Source organism: Chiloscyllium punctatum, chromosome 26, assembly GCF_047496795.1.
Source record: "Chiloscyllium punctatum isolate Juve2018m chromosome 26, sChiPun1.3, whole genome shotgun sequence".
Classification (NCBI taxonomy): Eukaryota; Metazoa; Chordata; class Chondrichthyes; order Orectolobiformes; family Hemiscylliidae; genus Chiloscyllium; species Chiloscyllium punctatum.
The window spans coordinates 3,669,187-3,691,644 of record NC_092764.1 but is presented as its reverse complement, the minus strand read 5'-3'; the positions used below and the strand labels follow the sequence as shown (position 1 = coordinate 3,691,644).

The 22,458-nt window shown below is 46.5% G+C and overlaps 1 protein-coding gene across 2 annotated transcripts in view; it reads right to left on the bottom strand.

Moving 5' to 3' along the window:
• gpatch1 (G patch domain containing 1) overlaps window positions 1–22,458 on the bottom strand; it is a 52,500-nt gene that overhangs the window by 1,875 nt on the left and 28,167 nt on the right. The window contains exons 10-19 of one of the 2 annotated variants that reach the window (XM_072595781.1): window positions 17,234–17,438; window positions 11,446–11,688; window positions 10,536–10,714; window positions 9,444–9,571; window positions 8,114–8,238; window positions 7,840–8,024; window positions 6,381–6,579; window positions 5,595–5,699; window positions 3,166–3,317; window positions 2,329–2,486 (exon numbers count right to left, since the gene is read on the bottom strand). In XM_072595781.1, coding sequence (XP_072451882.1) covers window positions 2,329–2,486; window positions 3,166–3,317; window positions 5,595–5,699; window positions 6,381–6,579; window positions 7,840–8,024; window positions 8,114–8,238; window positions 9,444–9,571; window positions 10,536–10,714; window positions 11,446–11,688; window positions 17,234–17,438 — 1,679 coding nt within the window. The remainder of the gene's footprint in view (window positions 1–2,328; window positions 2,487–3,165; window positions 3,318–5,594; window positions 5,700–6,380; window positions 6,580–7,839; window positions 8,025–8,113; window positions 8,239–9,443; window positions 9,572–10,535; window positions 10,715–11,445; window positions 11,689–17,233; window positions 17,439–22,458) is intronic. The other variant, XM_072595782.1, reaches the window with a different exon arrangement.

Here is a 22,458-nt window from a genome sequence, read left to right as displayed (position 1 = left end):
ATGCAAGTCAGATTAAATAGAAGTAGAACTGGGGTCACGGAAAGGTCAGACTGGGTAGGGCTGGACTTAGAAAAAGTGACCATAATTCCCTAAGTATTAGGTTACTTCCAGATCAGGGTAAGAGTAGGCCTGAAGTACTGAACTGGGGGATGGTTAATTCTGCAATATTCAGCAGGAATTTTGAAATGTAGATTGGGGGCTGCTGTTTGAAGGTAAGTCCAAATCTGGCACGTGGAAATCTTTTAAAGACCAGTTGATTAGATTTCAGGACCACCATGTTCCTGTGAAAATGAAAGAAGGATGACAAGACTCAGGAACCGTGGATGACAAGAGAAATTGAGAGCTTATTCAAAATGAAATAGGAGACATACATAAGGTTTAGGAAACTGGAGAGAGAGAGAGAGAGAGAGAGAGAGAGAGAGAGCGCCACTGAAGAGGAATAACAAAGGAAGCAGATTTGCTCACTAAGGTGGAAGGTTCATTTTCAGATGTTTCGTCACCATACCAGGTAACAGCATCAGTGAGCCTCTGGATGAAGCACTGGTGGCTTGGTACACTTTCTATGTGTGTGTTTAGGTTTCCTAGGGTTGGTGATGTCATTTTCTGTTCTTTCTCTCAGGGGGTGGTAAATGGAATCCAAGTCAATGTGTTTGTTGATAGAATGCCAGTTGGAATGCCATGCTTCTAGGAATTCTCATGTGTCTCTCTGTTTGGCTTGTTCTAGGATGAATGTGATGTCCCAGTCCAAGTGGTGTCCTTCCCTCATGGGTAAGTAAGGAGACCAGTGAGAGTGGGTCATGTCGTTTTGTGGCGAGTTGGTGTTCCTGTATCCTGGTGGCTAATTTTCTACCTGTGTGTCCAATGTACTGTTTGTTACAGTCCTTACACGGTATTTTGGAAATGACGTTAGTTTTGCTTGTTGTCTTTATAGGGTCTTTCAAATTCATTCGCTGCTGCTTTAGTGTGTTGGTGGGTTTGTGGGCTACCGTGATGCCAAGAGGTCTGAGTAGTCTGGCAGTCATTTCTGAGATGTCTTTGAAGTAGGGGAGAGTGGCGAGGGTTTGTGGGCGTGTTTTGTCTGCTTGTATGGGTTTGTTGCTGAGAAATCACTGGACTGTGTTCATTGGGTATCTATTCTTTTTGAATACACTGTCTAGGTGATTTTCCTCTGCTCTGTGTAGTCCCTCTGTGCTGCAGTGAGAGGTGGCTCATTGAAATAATGTTCTGATGCAGCTTCGTTTGTGGGTGTTGGGATGATTGTTTCTGTAGTTCAGTATTTGGTCAGTATGTGTTGTTTTCCTGTAGACACTGGTTTGAAGTTCCCCATTGGCTGTTGGCTCTAATGTGACAGCTAGGAATGGCAGTTTGTTGTTGTTTTCCTTCTCTAAGGAGGGTCTTATTGATGGTCTTGATGAGGAAACCTTCAAGTAGAGCATTGGCTATTCTCCAGTTCTCTGGGACTGGAGGATTTGGGTGATGGAGTTTAACTGAACAAATGTGAGGAGATGCTTTTTGGAAGGGCTAATGTAGGAGGAGAGTATACAGTAAATGGCAGGTCCCTTAGCAGCAACATACAGAGAGAGCTGGGCATCCAGGTCCCACAGATCCCTGAAAGGAGCATCACAAGAGGATAAGGTAGTCTGGAGGACATATTGCATCCTTACCTTCATGGGTCGGGGCATACAGCATGAAAATTGGCAACTCATATTGTAGCTGTACAGGACTTTATTTAAGCCACAGTTCTGGGTGCCACGCTACCAGAAAGATGTGGAGGCTTTGGAGAGGGTACAGAGATACAGAGAGGTACCAGGATGTTGTCTGATTTGGAGGGTATTAGCTATGAGGAGATATTGGACAAACTTGGTTTGTTTTCACTTGAATGTCAGAGGATGAGGGAGCAACTTGACAGAAGTTTACAAAATTGACAGGCATGGATAGAATGGATAGTCCGAGTCTTTCTCCCAGAGTAGAAATGTCAATATCTAGGGGACATAGGTGAAAGGTAAAACAGAGAAAACTTACAGGAGATGTGAGAGGCAGCTGTTTTACACACAGGGTGGGTAAGTGCCGGGAATGTACTGCCAGTGGAGATGGAGATGGATACAATACCGATGTTTAAGAGGCATTCTTCACAGGTACAGGAACAGCCAGGATATAGGATATTGACTATGGAGAGGCAAAAGGTTTTAGTTTGGAAAGGTTGGCATGGTGCTGGTGGGCCAAAGGGTCTGTTCCTGCGCTGTACTGTTTTTTATTATTCCTTTAAATGAGGTAAGCACAAAGGGTCATATGGCCGACTCCTCCTCCATCTATGTTTCTCATACTCACCGCATCAGCAGATTTGTATCAGACACAGACTGGGGGTCTGTGTGGTCACTCGCACCGTCACTCTGTTCAGATTCAGAGTCCCCTGAGCTGCTCTCATTATCCTTCTGCTTCCTGCCCCTCAGCTTGGATTTGTGTTTGTGTTTTTTGTGCTTTTTTTTCTGCAGAGGAAGCAACAGAATTGCATTTCTGGAAAATTCACTCAGGATGACCCAAAGACTGTCTCACATCCAATGAAAGCTTTCAAAGTATTTTCATAGTCTCACATAAGTAGTAAATGGACAGACAATCCCTCTGCGCTGACCCTCCAACACGACGATACGCTCCCTCCGCACTGACCCTCCAACACAGCACAGCGCTCCCTCTGCACTGACCCTCCAACACGACGAGGCGGTCCCTCTGCGTTGACCCTGCGACATGGCGCAGCGCTGACCCTCCAACACAGCACAGCACTCCCTCTGCGCTGACCCTCCAACACAGCGCGGCACTCCTCCTGCACTGACCCTCCGACAAGACACGGCGCTCCCTCTGCACTGACCCTACGATACGACGTGGCTTTCCCCCTGCGCCGACCCTCCGACAGTGCGGCGCTCCCTCACCACTGACCCTCTGACAGTGCAGTACCCCCTCAGCCCTGACCTTATTAACACTGGGCCAATGTTCCTGATGCTGCATTACACAGTCACAGAGGGATGGTGAGGTAGAGCAGTCTCTGCATTTCCTGAAATGTGGGAATGTGAGACCCTGACACACCATCTCAAAGCAAAAAGGCAGCCTATATGCAGAGTGTTTTGATGTGGTTCCACATGCTCCTTTGTCTCTCACACCGTCTGAACTGACCTTCTCCTTTTTCGCTTTCTTTTCCTTCCTGTCTTTGTGCTTCTTTTTCGGTTTCCCTTTGTGTTGAGCTGTACCGCTGCTGCCTTCCTCGAGCCATTTGCATCTGGTTACTGGGGAAACCACAGTGTCATCAGGTGATGGTTTGGTGTTACCTTCAGTTTAACAAAACATGAGAAAGCAAGTCGTCAATGAATGGCAGGGAACAGGAAACTCTGACAAACAGAGGGATCTCGGGGAACTTGTCCACAGATCCCTGAAGGTGGCACGGCAGGTTAAAAAGGGTGATTAAGGAGGCGTACTGACACTAGTCCTTATCAGTTGTAGCATAGATTATAAGAGCAGGGAGGTTATGTTGGAATGGTACAGTACTTTAATTAGGCACAGCTGGGAAACTGTGTGCAATTCTGATCTCAACTCTATAGGAAGGATGTGATGACACTGGAGGGAGGGGCTGCAGAGGAGATTCACCAGGATGTCACCTGGAATGAAGCATTTGAGTGATGGGGAGGCTGGATAAGCTCAGGATGTTTTCTTTGGAGCAGACACAGCTGAGTGGTGACCCCGATAGGGGTGTAAGATCATGGGGGATCGTGGACAGGGTGAATAGAAAGCAGCTGTCGCCCTTAGTCAAAGGAACAATGACGAGGTTGTATCATTTTACAATCAAAGGCAGGAGGCTCAGAAGGGAATTCAAGAAAACACCTTTGAACAGAGGATGATGTCAATCTGGAATGCACAGTCTGGGAGGGTAACCTCGCAACCTTCAACATTTACTTGGATGAGAACATCAGAACATCAACAGCTATGGGCCCAGTGCAGGTGAAGAGGAGTTTTTGCTGCTGCAGACTCGTTGAATCTTTGCTGTACTGTGACAACGCACTGTCCATCAGTGATCCACTGAGAGCATGTGTTATACCTGGCACTGCCCACATAAAGGACATTCTGTCAAAGCTTTTCATCTTTAGCTCATCAAGACATATCACAGGAAATACCAATATTCAGGGAAATCCCCATTATACTGCAGGAGGGTGCTGATTATAAGATAAGTAGACTCTGATTGATACAGATATTGACATGGAGATTGCACCTGGCAATGATGATTGACAGTTAACTGCCATCTTTAGATTAGATTACTTACAGTATGGAAACAGGCCCTTCAGCCCAACAAGTCCACACTGACCCCCCGAAGTGCAACCCACCCAGACCCATTCCCCTACATTTACCCCTTCACCTAACACTATGGGCAATTTAGCATGGCCAATTCACCTGATCTGCACATTTTTGGACTGTGGGAGGAAACCAGAGCACCCGGAGGAAACCCATGCAGACACAGGGAGAATGTGCAAACTCCACACAGTCAGTCGCCTGAGGCGGGAATTGAACCTGGGTCTCTGGCGCTGTGAGGCCCACATCGTTATTTAAATTTCTTCTACCAACGGGAACCAGAGGTGTCAGCAGGAACGGAGAGGAGTGGGTCAGCTGGAGTACAGCAGGGTCAGGGGTCAGTGGGCCCGGAGCAGAGCGGTAACTTGGGAAGGGGAGAGGGGGGAGGACAGCGGGGACAGAGGATTCGGGGGGGGGGTAAGTGGGGAGGAGGGGTCAGAGGGGATGGGGGGAGGGTGGGGGAAATGGTAGTGGATGGGAACTGATGGAGCCCAGTCAGACCCATGTGGAAGCCCTTACAGAAAGACAGTCCTGTCTGTCTTTTTTTTTAGCTCTCTTTCTTATTCTCTTAACTTATCCTATGTATATGTACTGTAACGTTTTATTTATTTTCTCTAATTATTGTACTGAAGTTTTGTACCTGGGTACTCTGTCCCTAAGATGACACCATATTGCTGACATTGTACACTCTCACTGTCCCCTCGTTCTCTTGGAACTCGAGTACATACGACAATAAACCTCATTCCAATTCCCTTCCGTCTGCTCACTGACCTGCCTGCCATTGGCAATGGTTTCTCCCTTTCCTTTTGTTTGTTTTTATACGTGATGTGAGTGTTATACATTTATTGACCATCCCATTGCTGTGGGTCTGGAGTCACGTGCTGGTCAGAGTTCCTTCCAAGTGGTTTCACAGTCACCATTCAAGACCAGATTGTTTTAAACTGAATTTAAATTCCACCAGCTGCTATTGCCCCAGAGTAGTTGTTGGGACCTTGGGATTCCCAGTCCAATTTCATTTCCTTAACATCAGGGAGAAGTAGTTGCAGGTTATGTAGAGACATGTTTTCATTCAATTCCTGCTCATAGCACAAATGGCAATGCTTTAAACAGCCTTTTGATTCACCAGCACCATCTCATAACACATATTACTGGATATTGCCCCTAAATGCACACTACAACTAAGGCATCACCAGTGTTTTATGAAGTCTTTAGGATAACTGCCTTGCTCTGTATCAACAGTATTAAGACAGGGATTAGTATCTCACCAAAGCAGAGAGCTGGAGGGAGCTGGGGCCCAAACTCTTCCCCGCCCTTTGGATTCTCTGGGCTGCACTGCACAGACTGTGGCCTTCCATCATCAAGTTCCTTCACTAAGGCAAACAACAAGAAACCACTCAGTCAAAACATCCACCAATGGCCAGAAAGTACACTGGGAGATCAGCTGTGAGCAAATCTCCTCGCTGTCACTCTGGTGAAATTCTGCACATGAGCAATAGATAAAACCTTGGAGAAGTGATCATTCGAATCAAAAACAGTACATATAATGTACACAGAGGACAGTTTCTGTGACAATATTCCCCATCACACACTTCCAGGACAGGTAGAGCACAGAGTAAAGCTCTCTCTGTTCTTTGAAACAGAAAGTAAAGCTTCTTCTACACTGTCTCTCAATAGCCAGCACAGGGACAGCATGGGGTTAGATAGAGAGTAAAGTGCTCTCTCATTAAACACACCCAGGTCAGGAACAGCACAGGGTTAGAGTAAAGCTCATGCACCACTCACAGCACAGGAGAAAGGGAGGACTGCAGATGCTGGAGACCAGAGTTGAAAAATGTGGTGCTGGAAAAACACAGCAGGCCAGGCAGCATCCGAGGAGCAGGAGAATCAACGTTTCAGGCATAAGCCCTTCTTCATACAGCCCTGTAGGGTAGAGTCTGTAAGGTATTGTTATGGCTACTCTCTAGAAATGTTGCATTGAGTCATTCGGAAGGAAACATCATTGCAAGCAAAGGGTTGAATGTAGCCAATCACAGACTGCGGACCAAACTAACCTGGCTGAAGGTCTGCTGGAGGGTTAGGAGGTCCAGACTGTACTGAAACAAGTCCCCCAGGAGCAGGGTCCACTTCACTGGTGTCCTCACCTTCATCCTCTTCAGAGGAGGAAGATGAAGACTTCTCCTCAGATGAGCTGGTGAAGATAGCTTTAAACAAGTCCATGGATGGCCGCTTTCCTTCCCCCTCAGTATCTTCCTGCAAGAAGGGTAGAATATTACCTTTAATAATATAGCAAAACTCAACAGCTATCCAATCAAATACTCTGATGGACCCACGGCCACAGTATTGCATCCAGTTCTGGTCAGCATGCTTTACAAAGGACAGGAAGGTTTCTCAGAGTGCAGAGTTGATTTAACAGACTGGTTGCATGGAGGGGGGATTGGAACTGCCAGGTTTGGTTGGAGAAACTGGGGCCGTTTGCCTTGGAGAAGAGGGGAAAGTGGAATGTTTCTGAAAAGATTATTTAAGGTAGACAGAGGGAAAATGGCTCTCTTACTCTATCATCTGATTCTGTTCTTTCTCACACGTCTCATTACCTCCTCATTCACTGTATCAATTGTTATTCACTCCAGGTAGAATGTTCTCCCCACTCTGGGTAAAGGAGCTCCCTCCAAATTACCAGTTGTATTTTTTGTTGACTGTCTTAGATCTGGCCTTCTTCCAAAGAGAAGACCATTGGAAGTATAAAAGAAACAGATAAAAAGAGACAGTCAGCATGGTGTCAGGAGAGGTAAGCCATGTTTGATGAAGCTGCAAATCATTTGAGTGGAGGTAAAATTCACTCGTGGAGCTGTCCAATATAAAACAACACTGAGTGCGAACTAGGCCCAAGGATTGTCTGTACCTGAAATGTGGCCAACAGTGTTAGCCTGACCGGATCAGTGTGGGACTGGAGTCACATATAGACCAGACCGGATCAGTGTGGGACTGGAGTCACATATAGACCAGACCGGATCAGTGCGGGACTGGAGTCACATATAGACCAGACCGGATCAGTGCGGGACTGGAGTCACATATAGACCAGACCGGATCAGTGCGGGACTGGAGTCACATATAGACCAGACCGGATCAGTGCGGGACTGGAGTCACATATAGACCAGTCCGGATCAGTGTGGGATTGGAGTCACATATAGACCAGTCCGGATCAGTGTGGGACTGGAGTCACATATAGACCAGACCGGATCAGTGTGGGATTGGAGTCACATATAGACCAGACCGGATCAGTATGGGATTGGAGTCACATATAGACCAGACCGGATCAGTATGGGATTGGAGTCACATATAGACCAGTCCGGATCAGTGTGGGATTGGAGTCATGGGTGACTTTTCTGAACAATTCTTATCAATATTTCTACACAATAAATCTCTAGGAGTCCACATGAACCAGATTCACAAGTCCGCACCTATGCTCTTGTTTTGGCTATCAGAAAATCCCCTCGGGGAGCACATTCTCACCAGCTCCACAGTTTCTGTTTCTGAGCCTTGGTGGACTTCTTTCTCAGTGTGCTGAGTTAAACTGGTTTCACCTGTCGAATCCGATCCAATCAGTCCAGAAGCATGATCAGTCAGACCTTTCTCCTTATCCTCTGCCGACACGTCCCACCGAGATGGTCTCCTGGATTCAGGAGGTTTCAGAGCTCCTGCATGAAACAGCAGAGACAACATTACACATCCATTAACCCAGGGACACGCTCAAAGGCCGCACACTGATTTTATAATAGATACTCACTAGTATGTTTTATAGTCTCCGTTTTAGATTCCATTTTTTGGGGTTCAGGAGCTGTGTGGACATTTAAAAAGTTGAACACCGAATATTTATCCCTCTTGACCTTGAGCAGCCCCGACTTTGTGGACCTGCAGAATGATGTAGAATAACAAGCTGTGGCCATCAGGAGGCAGTATTGGGTTAACAGAGCAAAGACCTGACCAGCAGCAGCTCATTCAGGCAGAGGCAGAGGCAGAGGCAGAGCAGCAACGTGTCAACATCCATATTCAACAAACAACTCCAGGGTTCCTGGATTCACCTCATCCCATTTCATCAACCTTCTCAGAGGAGGGAATGATTGTCGATTTGAGCCCACTCTGAAGAAAGTCAGACAATACAGGATCGAGGTAATGCTACCCCTTCGGAGACAGAGGATCAGGGCTTGGCCATTCAAACCTGATGTTGATCTGAGCAATACCATGCTGCTTTCTAGAAGCTGAAGGAGGAAGGAGTCAAGATTGAGCAGCCTTGGGAATTGTTTTGGGATAAGGGAATGCTGCCTGATAACAGCCTTGTGTTTGGCTGAACTACAAGGTATTGTAAAGCTATAAATGCCAAGAGCAGAAGTGTCCAGGGAACACCCAGAGATTGCAGAGCGAGAAACATTCATCGCTTTCATTCTGTCTCTAACCCCGTGGAGGAAACCAGGAAAGAAAGAATTCCAAGTTAATCTGATCAACCATTAGATCGAAGAACAGCCATCACCTACAGAAAACAGGATATCATCATTGCCAGAAATGAACTTGCACGGTCTGGAAATTTGTTTCCTTTCTCCATCATCTTTCTCCACCCCGATAGACAGGTTAACTGTTTGTCTTTTGTTTTTCTTCACTGTAAATGTGTTTGTGGGTGTAAGGTTCCAAAGGAGTAAAGTCTAAGTTGCATAAATTAGAAATTGTTTTGACTGTTCTTTTTAAAAGCCAAATCTTTATTTTACTGTTACTGAAGGAACATGATATTAGTCACTTCAGACCTGAATAATAATCAATCAGGCAGAGTGGTCACTTTGGGAATTATATTAAACAGTTTGTGATGGCTCTGGAACAGTGGGACACAACAAACAGCACACCCTCCCCAGGTCATCACGGTAGCATTGGCATAGCCCTACCATTGCCATAGGGCTCCTCTCTCAGGGAGGAGAGGGGCAGGGGGGGGGCATCATTGGTGGAGATTTAACCGAGAGTCACTTCGCCTTGGGCAAGGGGAAAGGCTGCGAAGGAGAGTCCTTCACGGTTACCTGAGCCAGTTGTGACAAAGTACCAGTGGGAGGGACTGATTATAATTCTGTACATACCCAGGGTAAGGATCAGGGACATTGAATCGTTTGCAGAGAAGTTTCTCGGGATGCCATTCAAACTTGTCCCTGGTGAGACGACCAAACATCTTCATTTTTACTGCAGCCTCTTGGTCATTGACGTCACTCTGAGGAAGAGAGAGTCATCACAGGGTGAATCAGACAAGCCTGTCTTCAGGGGGGCAGTGGTTTGTGGGAGGGAGTAGAATACTAAAGGGATGAGACTGAATTCTCTTTTTGGTTGCCTTGTCTTTTTTTCCCTCTGATTATTTGAATTCTGCTCTGATTGTGACTGAGCTGAGTAAGCAAAGCTCACGGGCAGAATCCAATCACTCCTAGTCTGGGCAGTTCAGGACAGTACATAATGGTTTCACTTACGTCTATATGCCAGATTGTGAGCCAAGTCATACACACAGCATAGACAATCACTATCCACAGGAATGAAGGGAAACTAGTCAGTTATAACGAATCATCATTCTTTAAGTCAATGCCAGAGATGTGTGCAATGTGGCCACTTTTGGCTGTCCCTGCAATCCCTGACCCTCCATACAACAGTACAACACAGGAACAAGCCCTCCGGCCCAATACATCTGTGCCAACCATGATGCCATTTTCAAGTAGAACCCCTACAGTGTGGAAGCAGGTCATTCAGCCCACAGAGTCCACACTCTGAAGAGCATCCACCCTAATCCACCACATCTCTATAACCCTACATTTCCAATGGCCAATCTATTTAATGTGCACATCTCCTCCTAACCTGCACATTGTTGGGCTGAAGTACCCGGAGGAAACCAACACAGACACGTGGAGAAAGTTTGTGTGGAGTTTGCTCAGTCACCCACAGCTGGAATCAAACCCGGGTCTGTGGTGCTGTGAGGCAACAGTGCTAACCACGGAGTCACCGTGCAGCCCCCGATGTAATCCCACTGCTGACACGTGGTCTGTATTTGTCAACTCTCTACCCATTCCCATGTCTGTCTAAATGCCTCTAAAACACTGTTATTGTATCTGTAACTCCCATCTCCCCGGCAGCACGTTCCTGGCATCGAACAGTGTCTGTGCAGTTCCCTCTCTGGCTCAGCATTACTGTACCTCCTGTTGTTCAATCACTTCCACTGTGTCCTTGTCGTCTGAAACCATGGCCCGAGTGAAGCGGGATGACAGTGAGGCACTGGTGGAACGATACAGCATTGCTGCTCGGCTGAACTCATACTGCTCCCGCTCTCGCTCCCACTCGGTCATGTTCGGGTCCAAGCAGCTGGCCAGGGCACCTGGGGGTAGAGGAGTGATTAACGGGGCTGGTTACATCGACTCGACTCCTATTCTCCTAAATAAGGTGAGCAAGGGGTGATCTCAGCAAGACACTTAAAATGATTAGAGATAATAGGCTTTGTTTTGAGAGAGAAATTATTTCAACTGGAATGAATGTCCAATATGTAGCATCTAAACCTTACATTCTGAAACGAGCCGTTCAAGGGTAATGTCACAGGAAAGGTGTGGAATTCTCCCCCAAGGGAAGACATTTCTGCTTGGGCTGAATTGAAAATTTTCAAACAAAGGCGATAGATTGTCACAAAACTAAAATACGCAGATGCTGGAAGTCTGAACTAAAACCAAAATACTGGAACTACTCAGCAAATCAGGCAGCATTTACAAAATGAATACCAGAGTTAATGTCTCAGGTTGCCTGTTGGCTGACTAATGAAAAAGTTAAGGATAGCAGGGTTCTGAAGACCAAACCACAACAGACTAGACTGGAAACACACAAGTGTTTAGATCAGAGTGGTGCTGGAAAAGCAAAGCAGATCAGGCAGCATCCGAGGAGCAGGAAAATCAATGTTTCGGGCAAAAGCCCTTGCCCGAAATGTTGATTTTCGTGCTCCTCGGATGCTGCCTGACCTGCTGTGCTTTTCCAGCACCACTCTGATCTAAACTCTGGTTTGCAGCATCTGCAGTCCTCACTTGCCTTGTAAACATACAATCTTGATCTTGGGTAACTTACTGCTTTGGCCCGAGTTAAGCTTCTCCACATATTCCTCATATCTCTTCTGCTTCTCTGGATTCTTGAGAAAGGGTTTAAATTCACTCGAACTTGTCAGCCTTGCTCCAAGTGCAGGAAGCTGGGAATCGCTGGGTTTCTCAGAGGCTGGTGCCTGGCTCTGGACAGGCAGCTTCCTGGAAACTGCCTCCTGCTGCAGTCTCTCCTTGTCTTTCACTGTTAGCAGTTCAAACACTGAGCTAGGACCTGTTAAAACAAGCATCCAATACCGCTCACCTTCACTAGAAACCATCCAGGACATAAATGACAGAATTATATCAACCTCACTTCTCCAACAATAACCAGCAGGAACTTCATTTATGGAGCACCTTTAAGAGGGGAAACCACCCCTAGCAGTTTCACAGGAGCATGGTCTTAAACCTTTAACACGAAGCCACACTCACTCAAAGTGAATCAAAAGCTTGTGCAAAGCAGAAGATTTTAATGAGTAACTTAATTAAAGAAGGAGAATGGAATGGTGTTGCTTGGAAAATACAAAAGTCTTAAAAGGCACAGGTAGTTGAAGGCACATCCAACAATGATAGAGCCAGGAAAACTGAGAATGCAGAAAGCCAGAATTTGATGAACACAAATATCTCAACACAGTTACTCAGCAATAACCTGCTCAGTTGGGCTCCACCAAGGCCAAGTCTGGGTTCCCCAGGGGCACTCAGCTCCTGACCTCATTATAGCCTTGGTTCAAACATGGACAGACAGCTGAATTCCAGAGGGGAGGGGAGAGTCACTGCCCTCAACATCAAGGCTGCATTCGACCGTGTGGTATCAAGGAGCCCTGGCAAAGCAGGAATCAATGGGTATCAGGGGGCAAACACTATGGTAATCGGAATCACTCCTGGAAAATAGGAAGATGGTGGTAGTTGTTGGAAGTCAGTCATCTCAGCTCCAGAACATCTCTGTAGGAGTCCCTCAGGGGAGTGACCTAGACCCAACCATCTTCAGCTGCTTCATCAATGACCTTCCCTCCATCAGAAGGTCAGAACAGGAGTCAATGGGTATCAGGAGGAAAACTCAGGGGCCAGGTGATTGGAATCATACCTGGCACATAGGAAGATATTCACCAATGATTGTACAATGTTCAGCACCATGTTCAAATGCAACAAGACCTGGACAGTATCTGGGTTTGGGCTGACAGGTAACAACCAGCATTCTGGTTACATAGTTGCCTGGCAATGACAATCTCCAACAGCAGAGAATCTAATCATCTAATCATTGCTCTTAATATTCAATGACATTACTCTCACTGAATCCCTCCTATCAACATCCTGAGGATTGACCAGAAACTGAATTCCAGCAATTGTACTCAAGTCTGGAACACTCTACCTGCAAGTGCAGTGGACGGAGGTTCAATTGAAGCATTCCCAGGAACATAGGAATTAGGAGTTGGAGTTGGCAATTCAGTCCTTCAAGCCTGCTTCACCATTTAACTTGATCATAGCTGATCTTATCCTAGTTTCAATTCCACTTTGCTGCCTGATCCCACAGCCCTTTATTCCATTTTTCACCAGAAACATATCTATTTCTTTCTTGAATCTATTGATTGATTTTGCCTTGCCTGCACTCTGAGGCAGCTCCAGATTCACAACCCTCTGAAAATAGTAGTTTCTCCTCATCTTAGTCTTGAACCTATCTCCTCTCATTCTATATCTATGACCTCTTGTTTGAGACTGCCCCAAAGGGGGAAAAGCTGTTCAACGTTCACTTTACCAATCCCCATTAGCATTTTATATACCTCAATCAGATCTCCCTCATTCTTCTGAACTCCAACGAGTACAGGCCCAGGTTATTCAACTGCTCCTCGTACAACAGCCCTTTCGTTCCTGGAATCAATCCAGTGAACTTCCTCTGCACTGTCTCCAGTACCATCACATTCTTCCTCAAACAACAAGACTAAAACTGGACACAATACACCAGGGTGTGGTCTCATCAACACCTTATATAACTGTAACAATACTTCTTTCAAATCATTGAGTCACACAACATGGTAACAGACCCTGTGGTCCAACCGGTCCATGCTGACCAAGTCCTTTTGCAAGAAACGCTAAGGTACCATTTGCCTTTCTAAATATATGCTGCACTTGAATAGGCACTTTCTGCAATTCATCTTCAAGAACACCCAGATCCCTGTGAATAGATGCACTTTGAATCTTCTTTCAATTTAAATAATTTGCTCTTTTATTTTCTGGCCAAAATGGACAACTTTGCACTTATCCACATTAAACTCCATCTGCCAGACTCAGGCCCATTCTCCAAGCCTATCAATATCCACCCAGAAATCTTTATGTCCTCATTACAGACTGCTTTCCCACTATTTTAGTCTCATCTGTGAATATTGCTCTGTTACACAATCCCAGCTGGCTAATTATTTATATAGACTGTAAACAGCTGAGGTCCAAGAACTAAACTTTGTGACACACCACTAGTTACAGTTCACCATCCAGAGAAGGACCCATTTATCCCAACAGTTAGCTTTCTATCAATCTGCCAATCCACTGACCAAGCCAATACTCCTCACTTAACCCCCTTCTAGATCAGAAGGCATCTAACCTTCTAGATTAGACTTTAATGCAGCACCTTGTCAAATGCCTTGTAGAATTCTAAATACACCACATCCACCAGATCCCCAATACCCACCGGATCCCCAATACCCACCGGATCCCCAATACCCACTGGACCCCAATACCCACTGGACCCCAATACCCACCAGATCCCCAATACCCACCGGATCCCAATATCCACCAGATCCCCAATACCCACCGGATCCCCAATACCCACCAGATCCCCAATACCCACCAGATCCCCAATACCCACTGGACCCCAATACCCACCAGATCCCCAATACCCACCGGATCCCAATATCCACCAGATCCCCAATACCCACCGGATCCCCAATACCCACCGGATCCCCAATACCCACCGGATCCCAAAATCCACCAGATCCCCAACACCCACTGGACCCCAATACCCACTGGACCCCAATATCCACCAGATCCCCAACACCCACTGGACCCCAACACCCACTGGACCCCAATACCCACTGGACCCCAATATCCACCGATCCCCAATACCCACCGATCCCCAATACCCACCGACCCCCAATACCCACCGGACCCCCAATACCCACCGGACCCCCAATACCCACCGGACCCCCAATACCCACCGGACCCCCAATACCCACCGGACCCCCAATACCCACCGGACCCCCAATACCCACCTGCTGCTTAACTCCTCAAAGAACTCCTGCAAAGTTAACAAGCACAATTTGTCCTTCATAAAGCCATGCAGTCATTGGTGCATTGAGTTTTATTTTACCCAAGTGTTGAGTTATGACTGACTCCAGCAACTTCCCCACGACATAGACCAAACTAACTGGTCTACAGATTCCCATTTTCTGCCTATTCCCTTTTTTTGGAAGGAGCGTGTCACATTGGCTGATATTCATATCCACTGGGACCTCTCCAGAATCCAGGGAATTTTAGAATATCATAACTAATCCATCCATTCAAGAGGGCTGCTTAAATAGAAAAAAACAAAATAAATCGTGAGACTTTCTTCCCCATGGCAGACATGTTGAAGATCAGAAAGCACAGGATTTAAGGTGAGGAGCAAGGGGTTTAAGGAGATCTGAGAAAAATTGTTTTCACCCAGGTGACAGATATATGGAACACATCACCGGAGGGGGTGATGAATGCAGCGACTGGCTAAGTACTTAAAATGGCTTGCAGTCAGCTATGGACCAACTGAGATCAGTGTTTGTTTGTCAGCACAGATGTGGTGGGCTGAAGGGCCTGTTTCTTTGCTGTGTAACTCTAACATGCAAAGGATTGAGCAAAAGGCAGAAGAATGCTACTAACTCATTTGGAGAGCTGATGCTGACACGATGGGCTGAACGGCTTCATCCTACACCATTACTCAATGTGATTCTGTGATAAATACGGTGGAGACAAGAGCAGGTTAGAGGTGAGGCAAACAGCACCACTCTAATCTAGACTCAGGTTACAGACTAGGAATTCTGCAGCAAGGCACAGGTCAGGAGTGTGATGGAATACTCTCCACAGCTCCAACAACACACAAGAAGCTTGACACCTTCTGGATCAAAGCAACCCACATGATTGGCACCACATGCACAAACACCCACTCCCTCCACCATCGATGCTCAGTAGCAGCAATGTGTAGAACTTACAAGATGCACTGCAGAAACTCACTAAAGATCCTCAGACAGCACTTTCCAAACCAACAACAACAATCATCTAGAAGGGCGAAGGTAGCAGATACACAGGAACAGCACCTCCTGCAAGTTCCTCTCCAAACCACTCACTGACTTGGAAATGTATCGCTCTTTCACTGTCTGAGTGTGACATCTCAGTGGGTGCCTGACTCCCAGGAACTGCAATAGTTCAAGAAACTAGCTCATCATGACCTTCGCCAGGACAATTAGGGATGAACAATAAATGCTCACTTCGCCAGCTCCACTTTCACCCAATAAATGATTTTTAAAAACTCTGAGATCAGAGTAACAGGAGCAATGCCTTAGGGATCTGAAAACATGGATGAATTTTTAAAAATGCAGGTATTGATTGACCAAAACTCAATGTTGTTCAGGGAGCATAAGAGTGATCAATAACAGATTGGTGTGAGTTAAGAATCACTTCATATTTCCACAACTACCCTGAACTAACAAATGGGCAGAAATTAATATTGTCAATACACCATGGAGATATTCCTGCGATGAAATGACAGGGACCTCCACTGTAAGCTGAGTGTCAACCCTCTGTGATACAGCACTACAAACCAACTGTTTGATCCTGTTTCCTAATCCTATATCCAGCCTTTGGCTGCCAGACGGTGCCTGCAGATGATTCCACGCTCTGACCTGAGACAAAAGATTCTGCATTCCCCCTAACTACAGGCTGTGACATCCTATTGCAATATTGTCCAAGTCCTTCTGCAGCCTCCCTGCCTCAACACGATCTGCGTGTCTGCCTATATCGTGGCTGTTTCTGCATAGCAGGATCCCACAGCAGCAATATGATATTGTCCAAGTAATTAAGACTTAGTTATGTTAAAGGATGAATGTTTCCCAGGACACAGAGAATTCTGTGTTCCACATCAGATCATGGTCCAGTGATCTTTTATATTTTCTGGCAAAGACAGACATTACTGTGATTTAACAAATCACCTGAAAGCAACAGTGACAGAGCAGCTCTCCCTCTGTGGAACTCATTGCCACAGAGGGCCATGGAAGCAAAGTCACTGAATGCACTTAAGACTGAGCTAGATAGCTTTCTGATGAGTAAAGGGACCAAAAAGGCAGGAGAATGGGATGGAGAAACAGATCAGTTATGATTGAACGGCAGAGTAGACCTGATTTTGCTCCTGTACCTTATGGTTGTTATGTTTTCTACATTACAGCAGTCACCACTTCACTGGCTACAAAGAGTTTTGGGATGTCCCAGAATTGTGAAAGGTGCTCCAGAAATGCAAGTTCTTTCTTCTTAGGCTGGAAAGGGTGAGGGTTTTTAAGTTTTGCTTTTTAGTGTTAACTCTCAGAAATTAAATCTTGCTGCAGAGTAGTTCGCCACTTTGTACGGACGCTGTGTGTCGGTGCGGTGCTGCGCGCGGGCGCTGCGTGTCGGTGCGGTGCTGCGCGCGGGCGCTGCGTGTCGGTGCGGTGCTGCGCGCGGACGCTGCGTGTCGGTGCGGTGCTCTGTACAGATGCTGGACGTTCCAGTACCTTGAAGAGCAGTTTCTCCGAGCAGTTGCCGTCTCTGTGTTGCATTCAGCTGGTGCCGCCCTCTCGGTCCTGTCTCAGTGCCATGCTGGCCAGTCGATGCATCAAGTGCCTGTGCCACGATGGTGCTGACAGTACCGGGCACCACGACTGGTCGGAAGTAATGAACAGGCCTATAGTCCCTCGGCAGGTCAGGGGGGCCATACACCTAACACATATAACAATGGGCAAGGTGTTAGACTGAGGAGGCCTTCCATCAGGATTCATCTGCACACACAGACAGACACAGACACACAGACAGACAGACACAGACACACAGACAGACAGACACAGACACACAGACAGACAGACACACTCGCACTCGCACACACACACACACTCGCACACACACACACACTCGCACACACACACACACTCGCACACACACACACACTCGCACACACACACACACACACACACACACACACTGTCCCCTTGTTCTGTTGGAACAATGGGGCCTGAACTTAAATCACGGCACCGAGGGCGAAGGGAGAAGGCAATGGCCTTTTATCACTGGACTGTTAGTCTAGAGACCACACTAAATGTTCTGGGGATCTGGATTCAAATCCCACTACACTGGACGGCAGAATGTGAATTCAGTAAAACTCTGGAATTCAGTGCCTAATGATGACCATGAATCCATTCACAATTGTTAGGAAAAACCCACCTGGTTCACTATAGTCCTTTTTTTTGCGCTAGAAAAGCTAAAAAGTCTTAAAATTGATAAATCTCCTGGCCCCAATGGGATACATCCTAGAGTTCTGAGAGAGGTGGCTGAGGAAATAGCGGAGGCGTTGGTTGAGATCTTTCAAGAGTCACTGGAGTCAGGGAAAGTCCTGGATGATTGGAAGATCGCTGTTATAACCCCCTTGTTCAAGAAAGGATCAAGGCAAAAGATGGAAAATTATAGGCCAATTAGCCTAACCTCGGCTGTTGGTAAAATTCTAGAATCCATCATTGAGGATGAGGCTTCTAAATTCTTGGAAGAGCAGAGTCTGATTAGAACAAGTCAACATGGATTTAGTAAGGGGAGGTCATGCCTGACAAACGTGTTGGAGTTCTTTGAAGAGGTGACAAGTAGGTTAGACCAGGGAAACCCAGTGGATGTGGTCTACCTAGACCTCCAAAAGGCCTCTGAAAAGGTGCCACACGGGAGGCTGCTGAGCAAGGTGAGGGCCCATGGTGTTCGAGGTGAGCTGCTGGGATGGATTGAGGATTGATTGTCTGACAGAAGGCAGAGAGTTGGGATAAAAGGTTCTTTTTCGGAATGGCAGCCGGTGACAAGCAGTGTCCCGCAGGGTTCAGTGTTGGGGCCACAGCTGTTCACATTATATATTAATGATCTGGATGAAGGGACTGGGGGCATTCTAGCGAAGTTTGCAGATGATATGAAGTTAGGTGGACAGGCAGGTAGTACTGAGGAAGTGGGGAGGCTGCAGAAGGATCTAGACAGTTTGGGAGAGTGGTCCAGGAAATGGCTGATGGAATTCAATGTGTGCAAATGCGAGGTCTTGCACTTTGGAAAAAAGAATACAAGCATGGACTACTTTCTAAACGGTGAGAAAATTCGTAAAGCCAAAGTACAAAGGGATCTGGGAGTGCTAGTCGAGGATTCTCTAAAGGTCAACATGCAGGTTGAGTCCGTGATTAAGAAAGCGAATGCAATGTTGTCATTTATCTCAAGAGGGTTGGAATATAAAGGCACCGTTGTGCTACTGAGACTTTATAAATCTCTGGTTAGGCCCCATTTGGAGTACTGTGTCCAGTTTTGGGCCTCACACCTCAGGAAGGACAGACTGGCATTGGATCGTGTCCAGCAGAGATTCACACGGATAATCCCTGGAATGGTAGGTCTAACATATGAGGATCCTGGGATTGTATTCATTGGAGTTTAGAAGATTAAGGGGAGACTTAATAGAGACGTACAAGATAATGCACGGCTTGGAAAGGGTGGACGCTAGGAAATTGTTTCCGTTAGGTGAGGAGACTAGGACCCGTGGACACAGCCTTAGAATTAGAGGGGGTAAATTCAGAACAGAAATGCAGACATTTCTTCAGCCAGAGAGTGGTGGGCCTGTGGAATTCATTGCCGCAGAGTGCAGTGGAGGCCGGGACGCTAAATGTCTTCAAGGCAGAAATTGATAGATTCTTGTTGTCTCGAGGAATTAAGGGCTACGGGGAGAATGCGGGTAAGTGGAGTTGAAATGCCCATCAGCCAAGTTTCATAATATCCTTCCTCTTGGAAGGAGACCAGAATTGCACGCAATATTCCAAAAGTGGCCTAACCAATGTCTTGTACAGCTGCAACATGACCTCCCAACTCCTGTACTCAATACTCTGATCAATAAAGGAAAGCATACCAAACGCCTTCTTCACTATCCTATCTACCTGCAACTCCACTTTCAAGGAGCTATGAACCTGCACTCCAAGGTCTCTTTGTTCAGCAACACTCCCTAGGACCTTACCATTAAGTGTATAAGTCCTGCTAAGATTTGCTTTCCCAAAATGCAGCACCTCGCATTTATCTGAATTAATCTCCATCTGCCACTTCTCAGCCCATTGGCCCATCTGGTCCAAATCCTGTTGTAATCTGAGGTAATCCTCTTCACTGTCCACGACACCTCCAATTTTGGTGTCATCTGCAAACTTACTAACTGTACCTCTAATGCTCACATCCAAATCATTTATGTAAATGACAAAAAGTAGTGGACTCAGCACCGATCCTTGTGGCACTCCACTGGTCACAGGCCTCCAGTCTGAAAAACAACCCTCCACCAACATCACCCTCTGTCTTCTACCTTTGAGCCAGTTCTGTATCCAAATGGCTAGTTCTCCCTGTATTCCATGAGATCTAACCTCGCTAACCCATCTCCCATGGAGAACCTTGTTGAACACCTATCTGAAGTCCATATAGGTCATATCTACTGCTCTGCCCTCATCAATCCTCTTTGTTACTTCTTCAAAAAACTCAATCAAGTTTGTGAGACATGATTTCTCACGCACAAAGCCATGTTGATTATCCCTAATTAGTCCTTGCCTTTCCAAATACATGTACATCCTGTCCCTCAGGATTCCCTCCAACAACTTGCCCACCACCGACGTCAGGCTCACTGGTCTATAGTTCCCTGGTTTGTCCTTACCACCCTTCTTAAACAGTGGCACCACGTTGCCAACCTCCAGTCTTCCGACACCTCACCTGTGACTATCAATGATACAAATATCTCAGCAAGAGGCCCAGCAATCACTTCTCTAGCTTCCCACAGAGTTCTAGGGTACACCTGATCAAGTCCTGGGGATTTACCCACCTTTACCCGTTTCAAGACATCCAGCACTTCATCCTCTGTAATCTGGACATTTTTCAAGATGTCAATCCCTGAGCCACGTCTCTGTAATTGCTATGATATCCCATTCTCACGTTCCCAACCATGCCCTGAGTTCATCTGCCTTACCTATTAGGCACCTTGGATTGAAATAAATGCAGTTTAATTTACCTTGTTCTCTGCTTTGTCCCAGCCTGCCCTGACTGTTTGACTCGCTGCCTTTCCCAACTGTATCTGTCTCAGACTGATTTCTTTCCTCAATATTTCCCTATGTCCCACCCATACCTTTCCGAGTTTAAATCCTCTTGAGCAAATCTCCCTGCCAGTATATTAGCCCCCTTCCAATTTAGGTGCAATCCGTAATTCCTGTACAGGTCACTTCTACCCCAAAATAGATTCCAATGATCCAAAAATATGAATCCTTCTCCCATACACCAGCTCCTCAGCCATGCGTTCATCTGCTCTATCCTCCTATTCCTACCCGCACTAGCTCATAACACCAGGAGTAATCCAGATATTACTACCCTCAAGGACTTCCTTTTTAAATTCCTACCTAACTTCCTATATTTTCCCTTAAGAATCTCATCATTTTCTCTCCCTGTGTAATTAGCTCCAATGTATACAACATCCTCCCGCTGATCCCTCTCCCCCTGTGAGAATATTTTGGATCCTCTCAGTGATATTTTGTGATCCTGGCACTATGGCGGAAAGACATCATTCTGACTTCTCGCTGTCGGCCACAGAGTCGTGTGTTGTGCCTCTGGCTAGAGAGTCCCCTATCACTGTCAATCGCTTAGAACGAGGTATCCCGCTTTACGTTAGAGCCAGTCTCAGTACCAGACACCTGGCTGTTTGTGCTCCATTCCCCTGAAGAGTGCATCACCCTCTAGATTTTCCAAAACAGCATACTTGTTTGAGATGGAAATAGCCACAGGAGATTCCTGCACTATCTGCCTCCCTCTCCTACCTTTGCTGGAGGTCACCCATCTCCCTGACTGGCTCTTCAGTTTATCTCCCTCCCTGCAACTGCCATCCATCAAACCGCTAGCTCCTGTAAAGTCTTTATTGCTTCTAACTGCCATTCCAACTGATCTACATGGTCTGATCGGATTCACAACTAAACACACTTCATACAGACATAATCATCAGTAACATGGAACTCTCCCTAATCTCCCGCATCCATCAGGAAGAGCACATCACACTAAAGGCCATCATAGCAATCTACAGACCCAGAAATTAGCCCCGTATTACTGCTCTAAACGCACTGTTCCATGCTAACTTCATACCTATGTTTTTATATTTTTAAAACTTTAATTGAGACAGATCTCAATAACAATAATCAAAAACAAACCCACTCTACTCACTCTCGTAGATTTACAGAAGAAAAACAGTGAGGTTCCACTTTAAAAAGCCACTGAGCTGGTTCCTGTGCTGTGGGCTCCCGTACACAGGCTTCTCCAAGGTCAGCTCTGAATTTCACTATTTGTTTATTTTTCTTAGAAAGCACTCCAATGTCCAGATACGCTTGAAACCAGACAGCAAAAGCGGCAGCTTGCCGCTGGGTCGGGCAGCTGTGCGGCCTGCCGCTGGGTCGGGCAGCTGTGCGGCCTGCCGCTGGGTCGGGCAGCTGTGCGGCCTGCCGCTGGGTCGGGCAGCTGTGCGGCCTGCCGCTGGGTCGGGCAGCTGTGCGGCCTGCCGCTGGGTCGGGCAGCTGTGCAGGTTTCCGTCTCAGTTTGATTCACTTCCCATGTGGTCACTACTTTTGTCCTCCTTCCTCCTTTTAAAAGGGCCTTTGATTTGATCTTCTGACAATCATTGTTGAATTTTCTTAAAGCAGCCTTTCAGCACTCATTCTTGATCATAGCTCAC